The 13,209-nt window shown below is 38.2% G+C and overlaps 1 protein-coding gene across 4 annotated transcripts; it reads right to left on the bottom strand.

Annotated features, from left to right (window-relative positions):
* Positions 1-745: 745 nt before the first annotated feature.
* scn3b (sodium channel, voltage-gated, type III, beta) lies at positions 746-11,840 on the bottom strand. Of its 4 annotated transcripts, none has more exons than XM_005720840.1 (7): positions 11,647-11,840; positions 11,065-11,293; positions 8,901-9,076; positions 8,570-8,798; positions 5,905-6,043; positions 3,180-3,263; positions 746-1,306 (listed from the first exon to the last, which is right to left on the bottom strand). In XM_005720840.1, exons 2-6 carry the CDS (start codon positions 11,117-11,119, stop codon positions 3,200-3,202), a joined length of 663 nt encoding a protein of 220 aa, XP_005720897.1. In that variant the 5' UTR covers positions 11,120-11,293; positions 11,647-11,840; the 3' UTR covers positions 746-1,306; positions 3,180-3,199. The 4 variants fall into 4 exon arrangements, with proteins under 4 accessions (XP_005720897.1, XP_005720896.1, XP_005720895.1 ...); XM_005720839.1 differs by having other exon boundaries at positions 11,651-11,840; XM_005720838.1 differs by having other exon boundaries at positions 11,065-11,840.
* Positions 11,841-13,209: the final 1,369 nt, after the last annotated feature.

Below are 13,209 nucleotides of genomic sequence, written 5' to 3'. Positions count from 1 at the left end.
TAGCAGTATAGTATTGCAACATCGTATTTGGGTCTTCTAACTAAAATAGGAAAATAGGAACATAAATAGTGCCATCATTGCCAGACCTGGCAGTCAGAAGTGTCAGCTTGATGCCAGATCCGGGCCAGACCTGTTTTCTGTACTTACTACAGCCCTGCACATCCCCCTTATTCTGGAAATTGGGTACCAGTCAAAGTAGTCCGGCCCCTGAATATGAATAACTTTAAATGTCACAGTATTAGTAAAGGTTTTCAGTCAGCAACAACAGAAAAGCTTTAACACAGATTGTGGAATCCATTGTATTTGATATTTAAAAGCAGCTCACTGAAACATGGCATATTTTATATGTGTAACAGACAAAACCAACATGGTGAAATGAATCACAAAGTATATAAAGTTCTACAGTGCTGTATTATAGAAAGAGGCACACATTTAGTCTCAATAGCATTGCTACTGTAGAACAGCAACAGTCAAAGCATTGAGTATAAATTTCAGATTAACTGTATGAAGCAAGACTTGACCTATAGAATATACTTCAAGACCAGAGCTCAGTGTGGCTATGAGATTTTTACAGAGGAGAGTATAAGAAATTTATCAGTTCAGACCAGCTAAAAGTGTGTGATTTGAAACAGTATTTTATGCATATTTACACTCCATTTTTGTATTACACTTCATTTTGTTACAGCAAAAAAAAAAAAAAAAAAAAAAGACAAATGCAGGCCCCATACAATATAAAAGCTGCACATTTTAGTTTCCTTAAAAAGACTTTTGGCCAATACAAATAAAATTGTGACCCAAAAATCTCAGCATGGTATAAAATTGTAAGAAAACTTAAAAAAAAGAACTGAAAAAGTAGTATATATTCAGTATACAAGATGTACATAACAGACTAGGACATTTTCTGGGATCATATCTGTTTATAGGTCATATAAATCACAGACGCACTACTAACTACCAAGAAATTCTTTAGTTAGTCCGCTCACTGCTCTGTCCAAATGAAGAATGGCTTGTAATTCTCTGATAAAAAGTGCAGTACAATGACATTTGTGTTCTTTAACCTGATGTAACTGTGAAAGCACTTGATTTTTAGAGACGCCTTGCACAAAGGTAAAAAAAAACACTGGAGAGGAAAGGCAGGAGAAAAACTGAGCACTTGGACATTTTTGACTGGCTCCTCACAAGACACAGTCGATACACAGGGGCAGTCAGTTGGCAGGATTCCCATCGCTGCCTGGGAGTAATCATATCTTCATAGTGACACAGATAGGGTTGATGAAACCGATGTCCCACTGTTATTGGTCAATACCTAAGGGGAACAGAAAACATGCTTATCCTTATCCAGTTTTACAACACCACACATTACTGTGCAAAAGCTTTGAGCTTCCCCTCATTTCTTTATATTTTTTTCCTCCAAGGTGCCAGACTTTCCTTGGTAAAGAAGGCTCGGCAGCGCCTGCACTTTTTCCATGTCCTGAACCAGAAGCTGCTGCTGTCCTTCTACCGCTCCTCAGTGGACAGCGTGCCCTCTTCCTGGTGTTTGGAACGCAGGGGCTACTAAGAACAGGAAGGCTGCACAGAGGGTAATTAACACCACTCAAAAATAATTGGCTGCCCTCCGCCACCTCTGGAGGTCAGGTCTTTTGCACTACTTCCAAGCACTTTGTTCTCTTCTATCATTTTGTATATTGTACATTCCTCTTGATTGTATAAATTTCTCCTGTTTGTAATTTATTCCTGCTGTCTTACTTATAATATTATTCCTTCTCAGTTGGCATGGAGCACCCATAATTTTGTTGTACATATACAATGACAATAAAGGGGTATTCTATTCTATTCTATTCTATTTTTAATTCGGTCCTTGAACATCAACATTTTCAGAGGAATGTTTTCTTAAGCCACTTAACAATGACATTTGAATCATTCATAAAAAAGACCCCTAGTTCAAGGGATGGACCAGTCTGTGTTTTGTCTACATATAACATGACACGAAGAAATCCAGCAAAGACCTGACACAGGAAGTGAGATCAGAATTCAGTTGATCCATCTACTGTTCACTGAAACCTCATCAGAAGAGGTCTCAGTGGAAGGGTTGTTGTCAAGGATGGGGAGAAAAGGCTGAGGTTTGCCAAATTACAAAAGAACTGTACTGAACTGGCAACAAGGCAATGTCAGTAGGCATGGAGGAGGTCAAGAGAAACAATGAGTGATTGCAGCTAAAGCACAGTGGAGGCTCTGTCATTGTTTGGGGAGGCATTTTAGCAAGCGGTATCTTGTCAAACTTGATGGTATTACAAATGCAAAAAAATACCATCAGAGTTTGATCCAACATGCAATACTATCAAGAAATCGTCACGAAAATGATACCAGACATGCTACTAAAAAAAGCATACGTGAATAGGAAAACACACAATGACACACTTTTAGTCATGAATTCGCCTCCCCAGAGCCTTGACCTCCAAATTATTAAAGTGTGTGTGTGTGTGTGAGGGGAGGGGGGAATCATCTTGACAACAAACAGAACAAAAGGCACCCAATGTCCAAAGAACAGCTTTGAAAGTCCTTCAAGAAGCCTGGAGAACTATTCCTAAAGTTGCTTAAATAAATGACAAGAAAGCTTGTTTAAGAGTTCAGGCTGTTAAAGAGTAAAGATCAAGTTGGTCAAGTAAAGGTAAAGTAAATACCTGCATCCATTTTCCAATTTCCTTGCAAAATGCAAATAAATGGTTCAAGACTTTTGCACAGTACTGTGACACCTACATCCTAAACATGCAACTGTGCATAACATTCAATGTGCTAGAAATCAATATATCTAAAATGAACATGCTTACATTCCCCACACTTTCAGATACTTCATTCAACACTGCTTGCATTAATTATGTGCAATCGTTCCTAATGGAAAATCATTGAAAGTGGGACAGATTGGACACTGAATGGTGACTGAATAAAAATGGAGGATTCGTGATTAAGTGAGGCCGTTTTTTTTTTTGTTTTTTTTTAAATGTCAGAAATGAAAGCCCCTTTGAAGGGGATGAGAAAGAAGGGCACAAGGGGTGTTGAAGCAGCAGACTCCTCCACAGAGCTGCACAATTATGAGTGATAAAGGTACAAACACATGAATTGAAATACAAGGGATGATTTCAGTGATTGGAATTGGGATGAGAGAATCACATATAAAATACCGTGTCATTGAAAACCACTTTTATTCTGTAACAGGAGCGGCTGGATTGTCTTTCTGCTCAGAGGGAATGGCTAGGTAGTTTGTCCTGTGGGCAGATTGGCAGAAAAACAGAGGAGTGTCTAAGACCTGGTGCTATGGGCCTCTCTAGCACCACACACCACAGCTACTTCGTGCTCATGACAGTGCAACAATTCTGAATTTCCGTTTTGTTTATTGAAGCGTGAAAATGTGACTCTAATTCACAGAAATTAAGGAATGAGTTTTACCAGATAAAAAATATCTAATCCGAGCAGTGCCCTAGGGACTGCGTGGAAGGCACATCAAGATGTGCAAGATGTGACATCCTAATTCAGCATTTTACAGCCAACCATCAGTATGTTTAAAAAAACAAAACACAGTACTTGCACTGAATATGCTCCCAATTCAAAAGAGCTGCACTGAAAGTGTGTAGATGAAGAACACTTTATACAAGTGAAACGAGTTTTGTGACTGTAAGCACATTTCAGAAATAGCCTAATTTAACTCTTTGACAGATCACATCGTTGCCTCCTATCTTCTCCTTTAGGGACATGACTAATATGTTCTCAACCACTAATGCATCACAAAAGGTAATCTCAAAATGTCCTACTTGTGCTACATATGGCATTCTTTGAGTGGGTAGACCTTCTGTGTTGTCATAAGGGTCACTAATGGCTAATGGCCAAAGCCTATGCAGTCTTTCAGCTACAGGTAGTGACAAGGCTACGGTATTACAGCTGAGAAAACTCAGATCTAATAGTTTTTTGAGATTTCTGAGCTTTTTGACTGTTGCGGTTGACTTTAAATTAAAAAGCTTCTTTCTTTTGCTTTACAACTTTTCGTTTTTGGGGGTGTGGCACTGTTACTTGATAATGAGAAGGTCCTTTCTGTGTCTATGTGTTTCCTCCCACAGTCCAGCGACTTGTAGTTCATGGCATTAGGTTAACTGGTTATTTTAAATTGCCCAGTGTGCGAATGGTTGTATGTCTTTCTTTGGTTCAGCGTGTCCCATTTCCTCTCGCCCTACGACACCTGGGCCGGAAGGAAATGGATGGATGGAACTTTTGGTTTCTCCTATATTTCCGATGGTTCACCAGAATCAGTGGAGCCACTTGTATTTAATTCATGGGGGCAATTCATTTTCCAAACAAAATTAAAAAAGTAAAATTGTTTAAATTGGAAATTAAAAGCGCGATTGAGACACAAAAGGTCCCCAATTCACAACTAGGAGAAAACACAATGCACACCGCAAAAGAAGAAGAAAATTCAAGCTGGTGAGGCCATCGAAATGCATAAATCTTAGAATATCAACAGATAAGAAAACTCAGAAAGCCTTTGAATCAGGTTGCCTTGATATTTTGAATTTTTGGAGCATTTTATTTTTTGATAATTGGACTATTAATTTATCTGTCAATTTGTCTACTGTTCATAAAATTGAACCTAAATGCTTCAGGAAAACACAGATTGTAATACCTACTTTGTAAAACTCAGCGACCAAGAAGTGTCAGAGTGATTTACTGCTATTTAAATTAAACCATATTAAAAAACAATACTGATTACAAAATAGCCCCAAAGTCCGTCTATCTGTCTGTGTGTCTGTCTATCTGACAACACTGAAACATTGGCCTCACTGGCCAATAATGCTGTAATTTTTAATTTTGTGCTTGATTACATTTGTCACTACACAAATATGAGATAGTACATGACTGTTTTCTAAAGTTTGAAAACTGTGAGAAAAGTTCTGCATTTTAATTCTGCCACTTCCAATAACTCTTAATTACCTGTTAGTGCTAATAGTAAAATAGAAAGCCAATGAATAACCGAATATTTTTAGAGAAGTTTAGTTTCAAATTTAGTTGAAAATATAGTTCTTTGAAATATATTAGCTCACAGAAACACTTCACTATTTATTATGTTGTAATATGTCTAAACCCTGGATATTGGGTCTTGTGAATATTCAGCAATGTTGTGCATATTGTGCAGTACGTGGACTTAATCTGTCACTGAAGGAAGCAGATATGTAGTGTAGCAGATTCAGTAAGTGTTTGCAAAATAAAAATAACCGGATCAGCACATGCATGATTGCTCTCTTCAGGACATAAGGTCCCTGTACAAAAGTTGTAACTGTGGGTTGTGAAGGTTAGCTGGCACCACTAAAATCCAGTGGGGGCTGACTATAAAGGTGCATTTGGGTCTTTGACATTACTGACAAGGCGATGCAAAATGCCCGTCACTGATGGAGCTGAAAATCCATCACGGATGTTAAAAGGTTGTTTAGAAAAAAAGAGCAGTCAGCAGTTTAGGTAAAAGACAGATTAGTGTTGCAGGAGGGTTACAAACTGATGGACTGAATTACTTCTCTGTCTGTGTGTTTGCCCCCCTGCCTCATTCCTTCCCTCTCAGTCCCTTTCTTCCCCGATTGACTCTTAAATCTTATTTCCCTACCCACCATATTTTTTAGATTTTAAATTACAATTATGTAACCAGAAGTCCTAAGCAAATACACACTTATAGCTATTTGTGCACTTCCTTGGTGACTTCAGACTTTCAAATTAATGTAAACCCACTGCTGAGTTTTGACTCATAACGCATAAATATCTGAAAATGTGACGTCATGGTTGTGTTCAGGACACACGCTGTTTAAATTCGCTGTTCAGTCACATCCCTGCTAACATTTATCTGTCTGTGCATCTGTACATGAGACTCACGCTGTGTCCTGGGCCTGCTCATCAGACTTGGAGATCTTCCTGTAGCAGTAGACCATTTCTACCAACAGCCAGAAGGTCAAGAACACCAGCAACACATACATCATGATCTCAGAGTAGATTGCTGTGGTGTCGTCACTGGCTGCAGAGTTAAAACAGTGGCAAAGCACATGTATTATTCATTATGCATGCTTCCTTGGAATACCGCGAGCAGAAAAGAGCAGAAGAGACCTGAGCTTGTACAACACTGCTGATCCACAATCATTTGTCATACATAATTTTTTAATGCATTTTATGTCTTTCACTGAAGAACAAATCCAATTAAACAAATAATAAATATGGTTATGCAGCTACAACAAAAAAGCAAACAAAGGTGTTTTATTCAGGAGCATCCTGACTGTAGATACTCTTAAAAAGTGATGCAGAAACTACTTCATGTTGCATTCATAATATTATGGCCATACCTGTAATATAATGAAAAAGACCCTACAGAGTTAAAGGTGCCCAGTGGAGATTTTGCAAGGCTGCTTTTATACCAAACATTTCCTAACAGTGTTCACTGTTTTGTTGCAGAGCTTATCTTGTTGTTACATATGTGTATGCAAACATCTCTATCGAACATTCGACCTAAATCTGCATATAAAAACACTAAATCTCCACAGGGTATCTTTAAGTATGAAAATAGGATGAATATGCAATGTCACAGAGGTTCTCAGAGCGTGAAACATACTCTAACTTTAGAATCTGTCATAAAAATAATTGCATGCTGTTTTTGACACCAGAACAGCTTTTGTTCCTTGTAAACAATCCTCTTCTGCTCATTAGCCATTCTGAGATGCTTCTGGAATAAGTAATAGCACATAAATCATCCGGTCCTATTCTAAATATTACATACTTAATATACACTGAGATTAGCTGCAACATTAAAACCATTCACAATGCCTGCCGGGATTAAATTCTGCGAGTCTTGTATACACCTATGCCGCTCTTCACCAGCATAGACATTATAGAACATATGGCTACACAATAAAACTAATTAAGAACGAGCCCAAGGCACTGCCTCCAAACTCCCTCCAAATTAACCATGCAGGTGAAGAACGAGAACAAGCCCCACCTATGGAGGCACCATCCTGCAGGTACTAAGGAGTCTGCTGCTTATTTATTATCGTGAGACAAAGGCACCCCCAGAGCAGGCATCAAAGTACTCGACAGGTGGTTTTAATGTCACTGCGGTTCAACAGATAGTTTATTTTACTGATAATTCAATATCCAGTCAGTGAAATCAAACAAATATCTTGTTTGATATCTTGTCAACATCCTATTGAAAATGCTTTCTCATTTATTGCTTTCTGTCCATTGTTTACAATGGAAGGCCATTAGAACAGCATCCCATTAACAACCCATTAAGAACAAGAAGAGGGATTACAAGCAAGCGGAAGCTGTTTCAAAGTGCACATGGGCACCTTCGGCTGTTAAAGAAAGTTTTCCTTTTATTGTCCTTCATTTGTTTTCATAACGAGTGACTGTGAACCACTGTGTCACTTAGTGTATAACAAATTCCAGAAAGCCTGCTGACCAGACAGCTGACAGCTTTTTCTGATTTGATTCAGCAGCCCCAGCAAAAGGAGAATATTAGTGAAATATAATCCCTTTGATGGGAAAGCATGGATATGTCAGCCACGAAGTAATCCATTCTACCACTATGGATGCCATTACTGCAACATTAATGTAACCATGGTCTAGTGTACAGTAGCACTAGCTGCAGGCTTTTTGAAATCTGAAACAACTGTTCTGTGAAATATGGAGGACAGGCTGTGAATATAATAAAAACAATCTAACTGTACTCTATTCTTCAGTCTTCTTTTTATGGGTGCAAACTCTTTAAATCAAACTAGCCTATCGCCTGATAGCTCACAATATGTTATGTGCAAGCATATATAGAAAATGTAAGGTTAGAGAAATGGGAGAGTTGAGTAATTTCAAATATACGTAGGGTATATTCGATTAAGGTGGAACATGACACATTCAGCAAGCCAAGCATTCAGGAAGCAGAATACATTACCCCTTATTATAGATAGCAAAGTAGCTGGTTTGAATTAACACCTTCACTGACAACAGAAGAAAGCTTTGATGGACAATAAAGGCAGACAAAACAACACACAGTTATTCCTTTTAAACCAGTGCAGTCACAAGAAAGGGGGAAAGAAGGAAAGTGGTGCAGTTAGTGGCAGACTGCGTTCACACTCGTGCATCACAAAAAAAACCTGTTGGAAATATATTAGATGTACTATTTTTTTATCTACTGTTGGTGATTTGTGCAACATAAATAAACATAAAACACAGACTAGTCTTTCTCTCATCTCAGTGTTAAATGTGCAGGTCTACAGTGGAATCGTCACTTAAGGTGTACTGCATTTGCAAACTCTTTTCATTAAGTGAGTTTGGAGAATACTCGTTAACAAAAAGAGCATGTGGGGAAAATGGAACGTACACAAACTAATGCTGGGAAGATATTTGAGAGAGAGATTTTTCATCATATCAGTCATTACTAGCTTTTTAGTTTCCATTTATATTTGACTTATTTCGTGTTACTGATGTGGAAAAAAGAGCTAAAGCTGAGCACAGGACACAGGTGGATAGTGTGCAAGAATTTTACATTTAGGCATACCTTTCTCCTTCACAGTCAGGTTGATGGTCTTGTTTACTTCGAAGACTGGAGTGTATAGTTCAAAGTCAAACAAACGACGAATTTCACAGGTATACAAACCACTGTCATTATGGGTGACATTACGGATTTCAATGGAGACCTCTTGTAAGTCCTTGCTTCCGTTCCAGTTTAGACGGTCCTTAAATGGATTATCGTCCACATTGGAATTGTTAGTGTTATATTCGTATATCTAGAAGAAAGGAAAAGTGTGCAGGCATTAATTAAATACACATACAGTGTGAGCAAAATCACAATGTGCTAGATCATTTACAATAACGTAGAAACAACTTACAAGATATGAAATATTTTTGCCTTTTGTTGGACTTGGGGTGTAAAGCCATTTTACAAATGTCTTTACGGTGACCTCCTCCCTCTTCAAACAGGAGATGCAGGTCAACTTCATGGCTTTTCCCACAATTGCTTCTGTGTCTGACTGGACATCGACACATACCGGCATGCACAGGTGGACTTGAGAAGCATGGAAAGGTTACACATATTTAGTTTACCGCAATGTAATTGTAAAAACAAAAAAGAGAGAGAGAGAGAGAAAAAGAGTAGAAAAAAAGAAAGCACACCCTCTATGGTTTCACACATAAGAATATAATTAAAAATAATCTCATCCTTAGCAGGTCTTTAAATTCAACAAATACAACCAAGATAAATTAGAAAACATGACATCCTACACTGTGTCATTATTTCCTTACAAAAACTAATCCAAAATGCAGAAGCTCTGTGTGAAAAACGACATACACTCTTACGGCCTCCATATGAGTTAAAAGGCCAGGTGCTGCAAATCAAACATACTCGATTAATTGATCATCTGGAGCATTCAGGCGTGAGTTAACACAAAGCTTATTAGTTATTAGGTATTTTCTTAACAGTCTGAAGTCAATCATTAAATGTTAAGATTATTTTAAGACTACAATGGTACAGAGTTTCTTTCCCACTGTCAGGTGTATGCTCAAAGGGGGGTTGTCTGATTGTTGGGGATTTCTCTGTATTATTGTAAGGTCTTTACCTTACAATATAAAGCACCCCGAGGCAGCGGAAGTTATGATTTGCTGCTATATAAATAAAAGTGAACTGAAAGGAAAGTGAATTAATTGGTTCTATAGGCTACCGACTGCTTCTTTTAGCTTAGTTTTTGGCAAATCAGTAACAGTCTAACATGTACTGCTGTACATGTTAGGTTCTATTTACCTAACTTTAAGACCTGGTAAAGACTAGATACACTTTTGTTATATTCTGTTATCTAAAACCTTAGAATTGGGTTCATTTTCAGAGGGTTCACCTTCTTTTTACCATGACCATATTTTTTTATATATGAATGATGTGACAAGCTGAACCCACTAAACATTAAGAATGTGCTTTCCAAAGGTTTAAAATAAAACCAATACTTATGTATTCAATTTTGTAAAAATGTACTTTCTTAAAACTGACCAACACAATGGAAAGAGGAAACAAAATATATAGTGTATTTGTTTTTAGGTGTCAAATGTCCCTTTAAAGATGCACTTATTACTGATCAAATTCCAAGCATTCTGTAGAATCTGCCGCGATGCATCATTTTTTAGTTATTCATAAACACATGCTAGTGTGGCAAGAACAGTTTTAATGCTTTGTAATAACTTAATGACCCACTGATGTGTGGTGGTCATCGGGTCTCACACTGAACCCAATGTTGAACCAGATGCAAAGTCAGTGAGCATTAAAAAGATAAACTGGTTTATAAAGCTCTGTGGGCCATTGGAGACACTTAAATCACAATATTGATAGCAAATTCAAGCCCTAATGATGGCCTCTGCCCATTAGTATTTACTAGCAGTGGGAGGAATAAATGGATAGAGGGAGTGCAGAAACTGTGGGTAGTGTAGGAAGAGGGAAATAATACAAAAGGGAGGAGCTAATTGAAATATAAATGCATTAGTGGTAGAAGAATATTGGGAGAGGCGTAGGAAGTGAGTAAACATATGCAAGAAAAAAAATTCAGTGGATTATAATCACAAAGACACATTTCTTGTGTTTATGTGACTGGGCCCAGTGCTCTTATATAACCCAAAGCCGCTGGGCTGACAGTGACAAACATTGATTCTATCCTCTCTCTCTTTTTTTTTAAGCTGAGGGTTCACACAAACACATGGAAACAGAGCAGAGAAATAGAGAGGAAGGCATGAAGGGGACAGAGGAAATGGGGAAAGTGAAGAAACTTAACCCCAGTGGCCTCTCTTCAATGATTCTATTCATTTCCCTTAAATGCTGACAACATTAAGCAGTGAAGGGCTCTGCAGACCAATGGGACTGCTCTGAAACTGGGTTTTGAGTTCACAGCTTCCTGTGTGGTTCGCAAGCCACTGCCAAGGCCCCTGATTACTCATTGTTGTATAAAAACGTACGATAGAAAATGATAAGTCCACAGTCAAACAGGATATTTTGACATCTTGCAGAATTATACTTACCAAGAGAAATCAAAAGTACCAAAGTTTGCCGATGAAGCTTATATTGCGTTACCATATTCAGCTCTTTGTGGAGCTGCTGGAGGACAGTATCGCTTTAACTTGGTCTTTTTCTCAAGTAGTCTTCACACGAGGTCTGGTGTGAGACAGAGGAGTTGTTGAAAAGACTTCAGGACCACGGACAGCGCCTCTTCTCGGCCGATAAGAGCGCAGGTAACTTTCCTCTTCGTGTCTGAAAATCCACGCCAAGAACTCTTAGAAAAGACGCGTTTCTGATTTACACATTCAAAAAGGGTTCTTCTTGGATTTTAATCGTTATTTTGAGGCGCTCATCTAATAACCGAAGCGTTCATATAGCCCTTAATGCGCAATTCTCATTTACACAGTAAGAACTAAGTTCATCATTTCCTCGACTCGGGGAAATAAACAAGTCCGTGATGTGAGACGACTACATGAGTGATCCCACAGTTTCTTCGCGCATAACTGCTGTCACTGAGTACGGACCCATCCAGAAACACCGCGGAAATCTTTCTAGAAACGGGCGGATAGCATCTGGAACCTGTGGATTCTCAAAAGCCGACGTACTCACTTATTGTTGCGAGATCTGAAGTCCTGATTACACACATGCAGAAAAAAGCATCGAGGCCAGTTCTCTCATTTCACCCCTCAAAGAATAAGCCTACTGACTGTCAGAAATCTGTTTCCTCCATTAGAGATGACTGATGACATTTCCCAGCCGCGGCTCAATGTCTTTGTTTTTCAGCAGTCACTTAGCGCTGGCAGGGGCAGAGGGTTTGATACGCATGCGTGAGTCACTCCCTCCTACGCTACAGTGTGCAGGACCACATTATTGTCACTTGGGTAGGCCTAACCAACTCAGCCGGTAAGCTTGTTTGCATTTGCTTAAATATTGACTAAACAAAGCTCAGCGTGCAGAAACACCGCGTGCACACGTAGAAACCAAAAAATGCAAATCAGTCCTAAGAATGAACATTATATGAAGGAATAAGATGACACAAGGCTGTCTTTGTCATGTGTTACATAAGCTTGTTTAGAAGCTGGAAGCAGAGTTTCTTCTTAAGACATTTCATTAGTTACACATCAGTACCTGCATTTCCTGCCCCCGCCCAACCAGTGAAGAAGTCTCACAAAGATTTTTATATGTCCTGATGCTGTGTCATTGTTTTTTTGTTTTTTGTCTTTTAAAGTGAAAGATCTTGGATCAAAACAATGCTGATTTCTTGGTCAGTGTTCCAGAGTGAAAGATTTTGTTCCAAAGTGTACAGAAGCACCTAACAAACAGCTTAACCAACGTCAAGGTGATAAATGTGTACCTATTATATAAATATAAGTCTATGTAGGTCTGTCACCACATCAAACTTTATTTTCATGGCTTTTTATTCTAAAGAAAATGTAGTGATTTTCAAGACTGACAATGCTAAAAATTGAAGTTTAAAACCGAGTCAGTAGGATGCAGTGATTCACTCGATTCAGGCAGGGAAAAAACAGTCCATCACACCACCTGCACCAGAGAGAGTACGCAAGTACCTGCTTAAAAATTGCACTTTTTTCTATCAATAAAAACCAGCAGGGATTTGACTCAACTGTAAAAACTAAAAGAGGTGACAAGGAGACAAGGATAAACATGTTTTCCTGCTCTGCAGACCTGAATAACATCTAATATTAATACCAACAGACTTGCCTGATGGATGTATAAAGTGCTTTCTGTTGGGCAACCTATTGCAAACTTTAATATACTGCACATGTATTATCTTAAGTATAAAAGTGCCAACAGCTGGTTAATACTTACCAAAAAAACCTCTTACAAATCCCATTACTAATCCAGCCATTGTAATTAGAATTAGAAAAAGATTTATACATCTTGTTTATTTGTTTATTCTTTATTTCTTTCAGGGACTATGTAAAAAAATACATTAACATATTTGCATAAAGGGAAAACATTTTTGTACCAGATTTAGATTAGTAGCTAATTTCCATCTGCAGTCCCTGGGCAGTTAAAAAAAACCTGTAAGATACAATTAAAAATCAATCAGCAAAGATACACACATACAGACACTCAATTACTCACATATATGGACACACACACACACACACCATAACAAATGCTAAACAAGTATCAAAATTGGC

Source organism: Pundamilia nyererei, unplaced genomic scaffold (genome assembly GCF_000239375.1).
Source record: "Pundamilia nyererei isolate P.nyererei 1_Seehausen unplaced genomic scaffold, PunNye1.0 scaffold00003, whole genome shotgun sequence".
Taxonomy (NCBI): Eukaryota; Metazoa; Chordata; class Actinopteri; order Cichliformes; family Cichlidae; genus Pundamilia; species Pundamilia nyererei.
Note: the sequence above shows the minus strand (reverse complement) of the source record. Positions and strands in the feature narration are given on the sequence as shown.

Bases quoted from the DNA above. Each gene is read 5' to 3' on its own strand.
- scn3b (XM_005720838.1), bottom strand. From the start codon at position 11,119: ATGGTAACGCAATATAAGCTTCATCGGCAAACTTTGGTACTTTTGATT. The intron at 8,799-8,900 runs GTAAGTTGTTTC...CCTTTCTTCTAG, and splicing joins GCAAAAATATTTCATATCTT to ATATACGAATATAACACTAA. The intron at 3,264-5,904 runs GTGAGTCTCATG...ATCTGCCCACAG, and splicing joins GAGCAGGCCCAGGACACAGC to GACAAACTACCTAGCCATTC.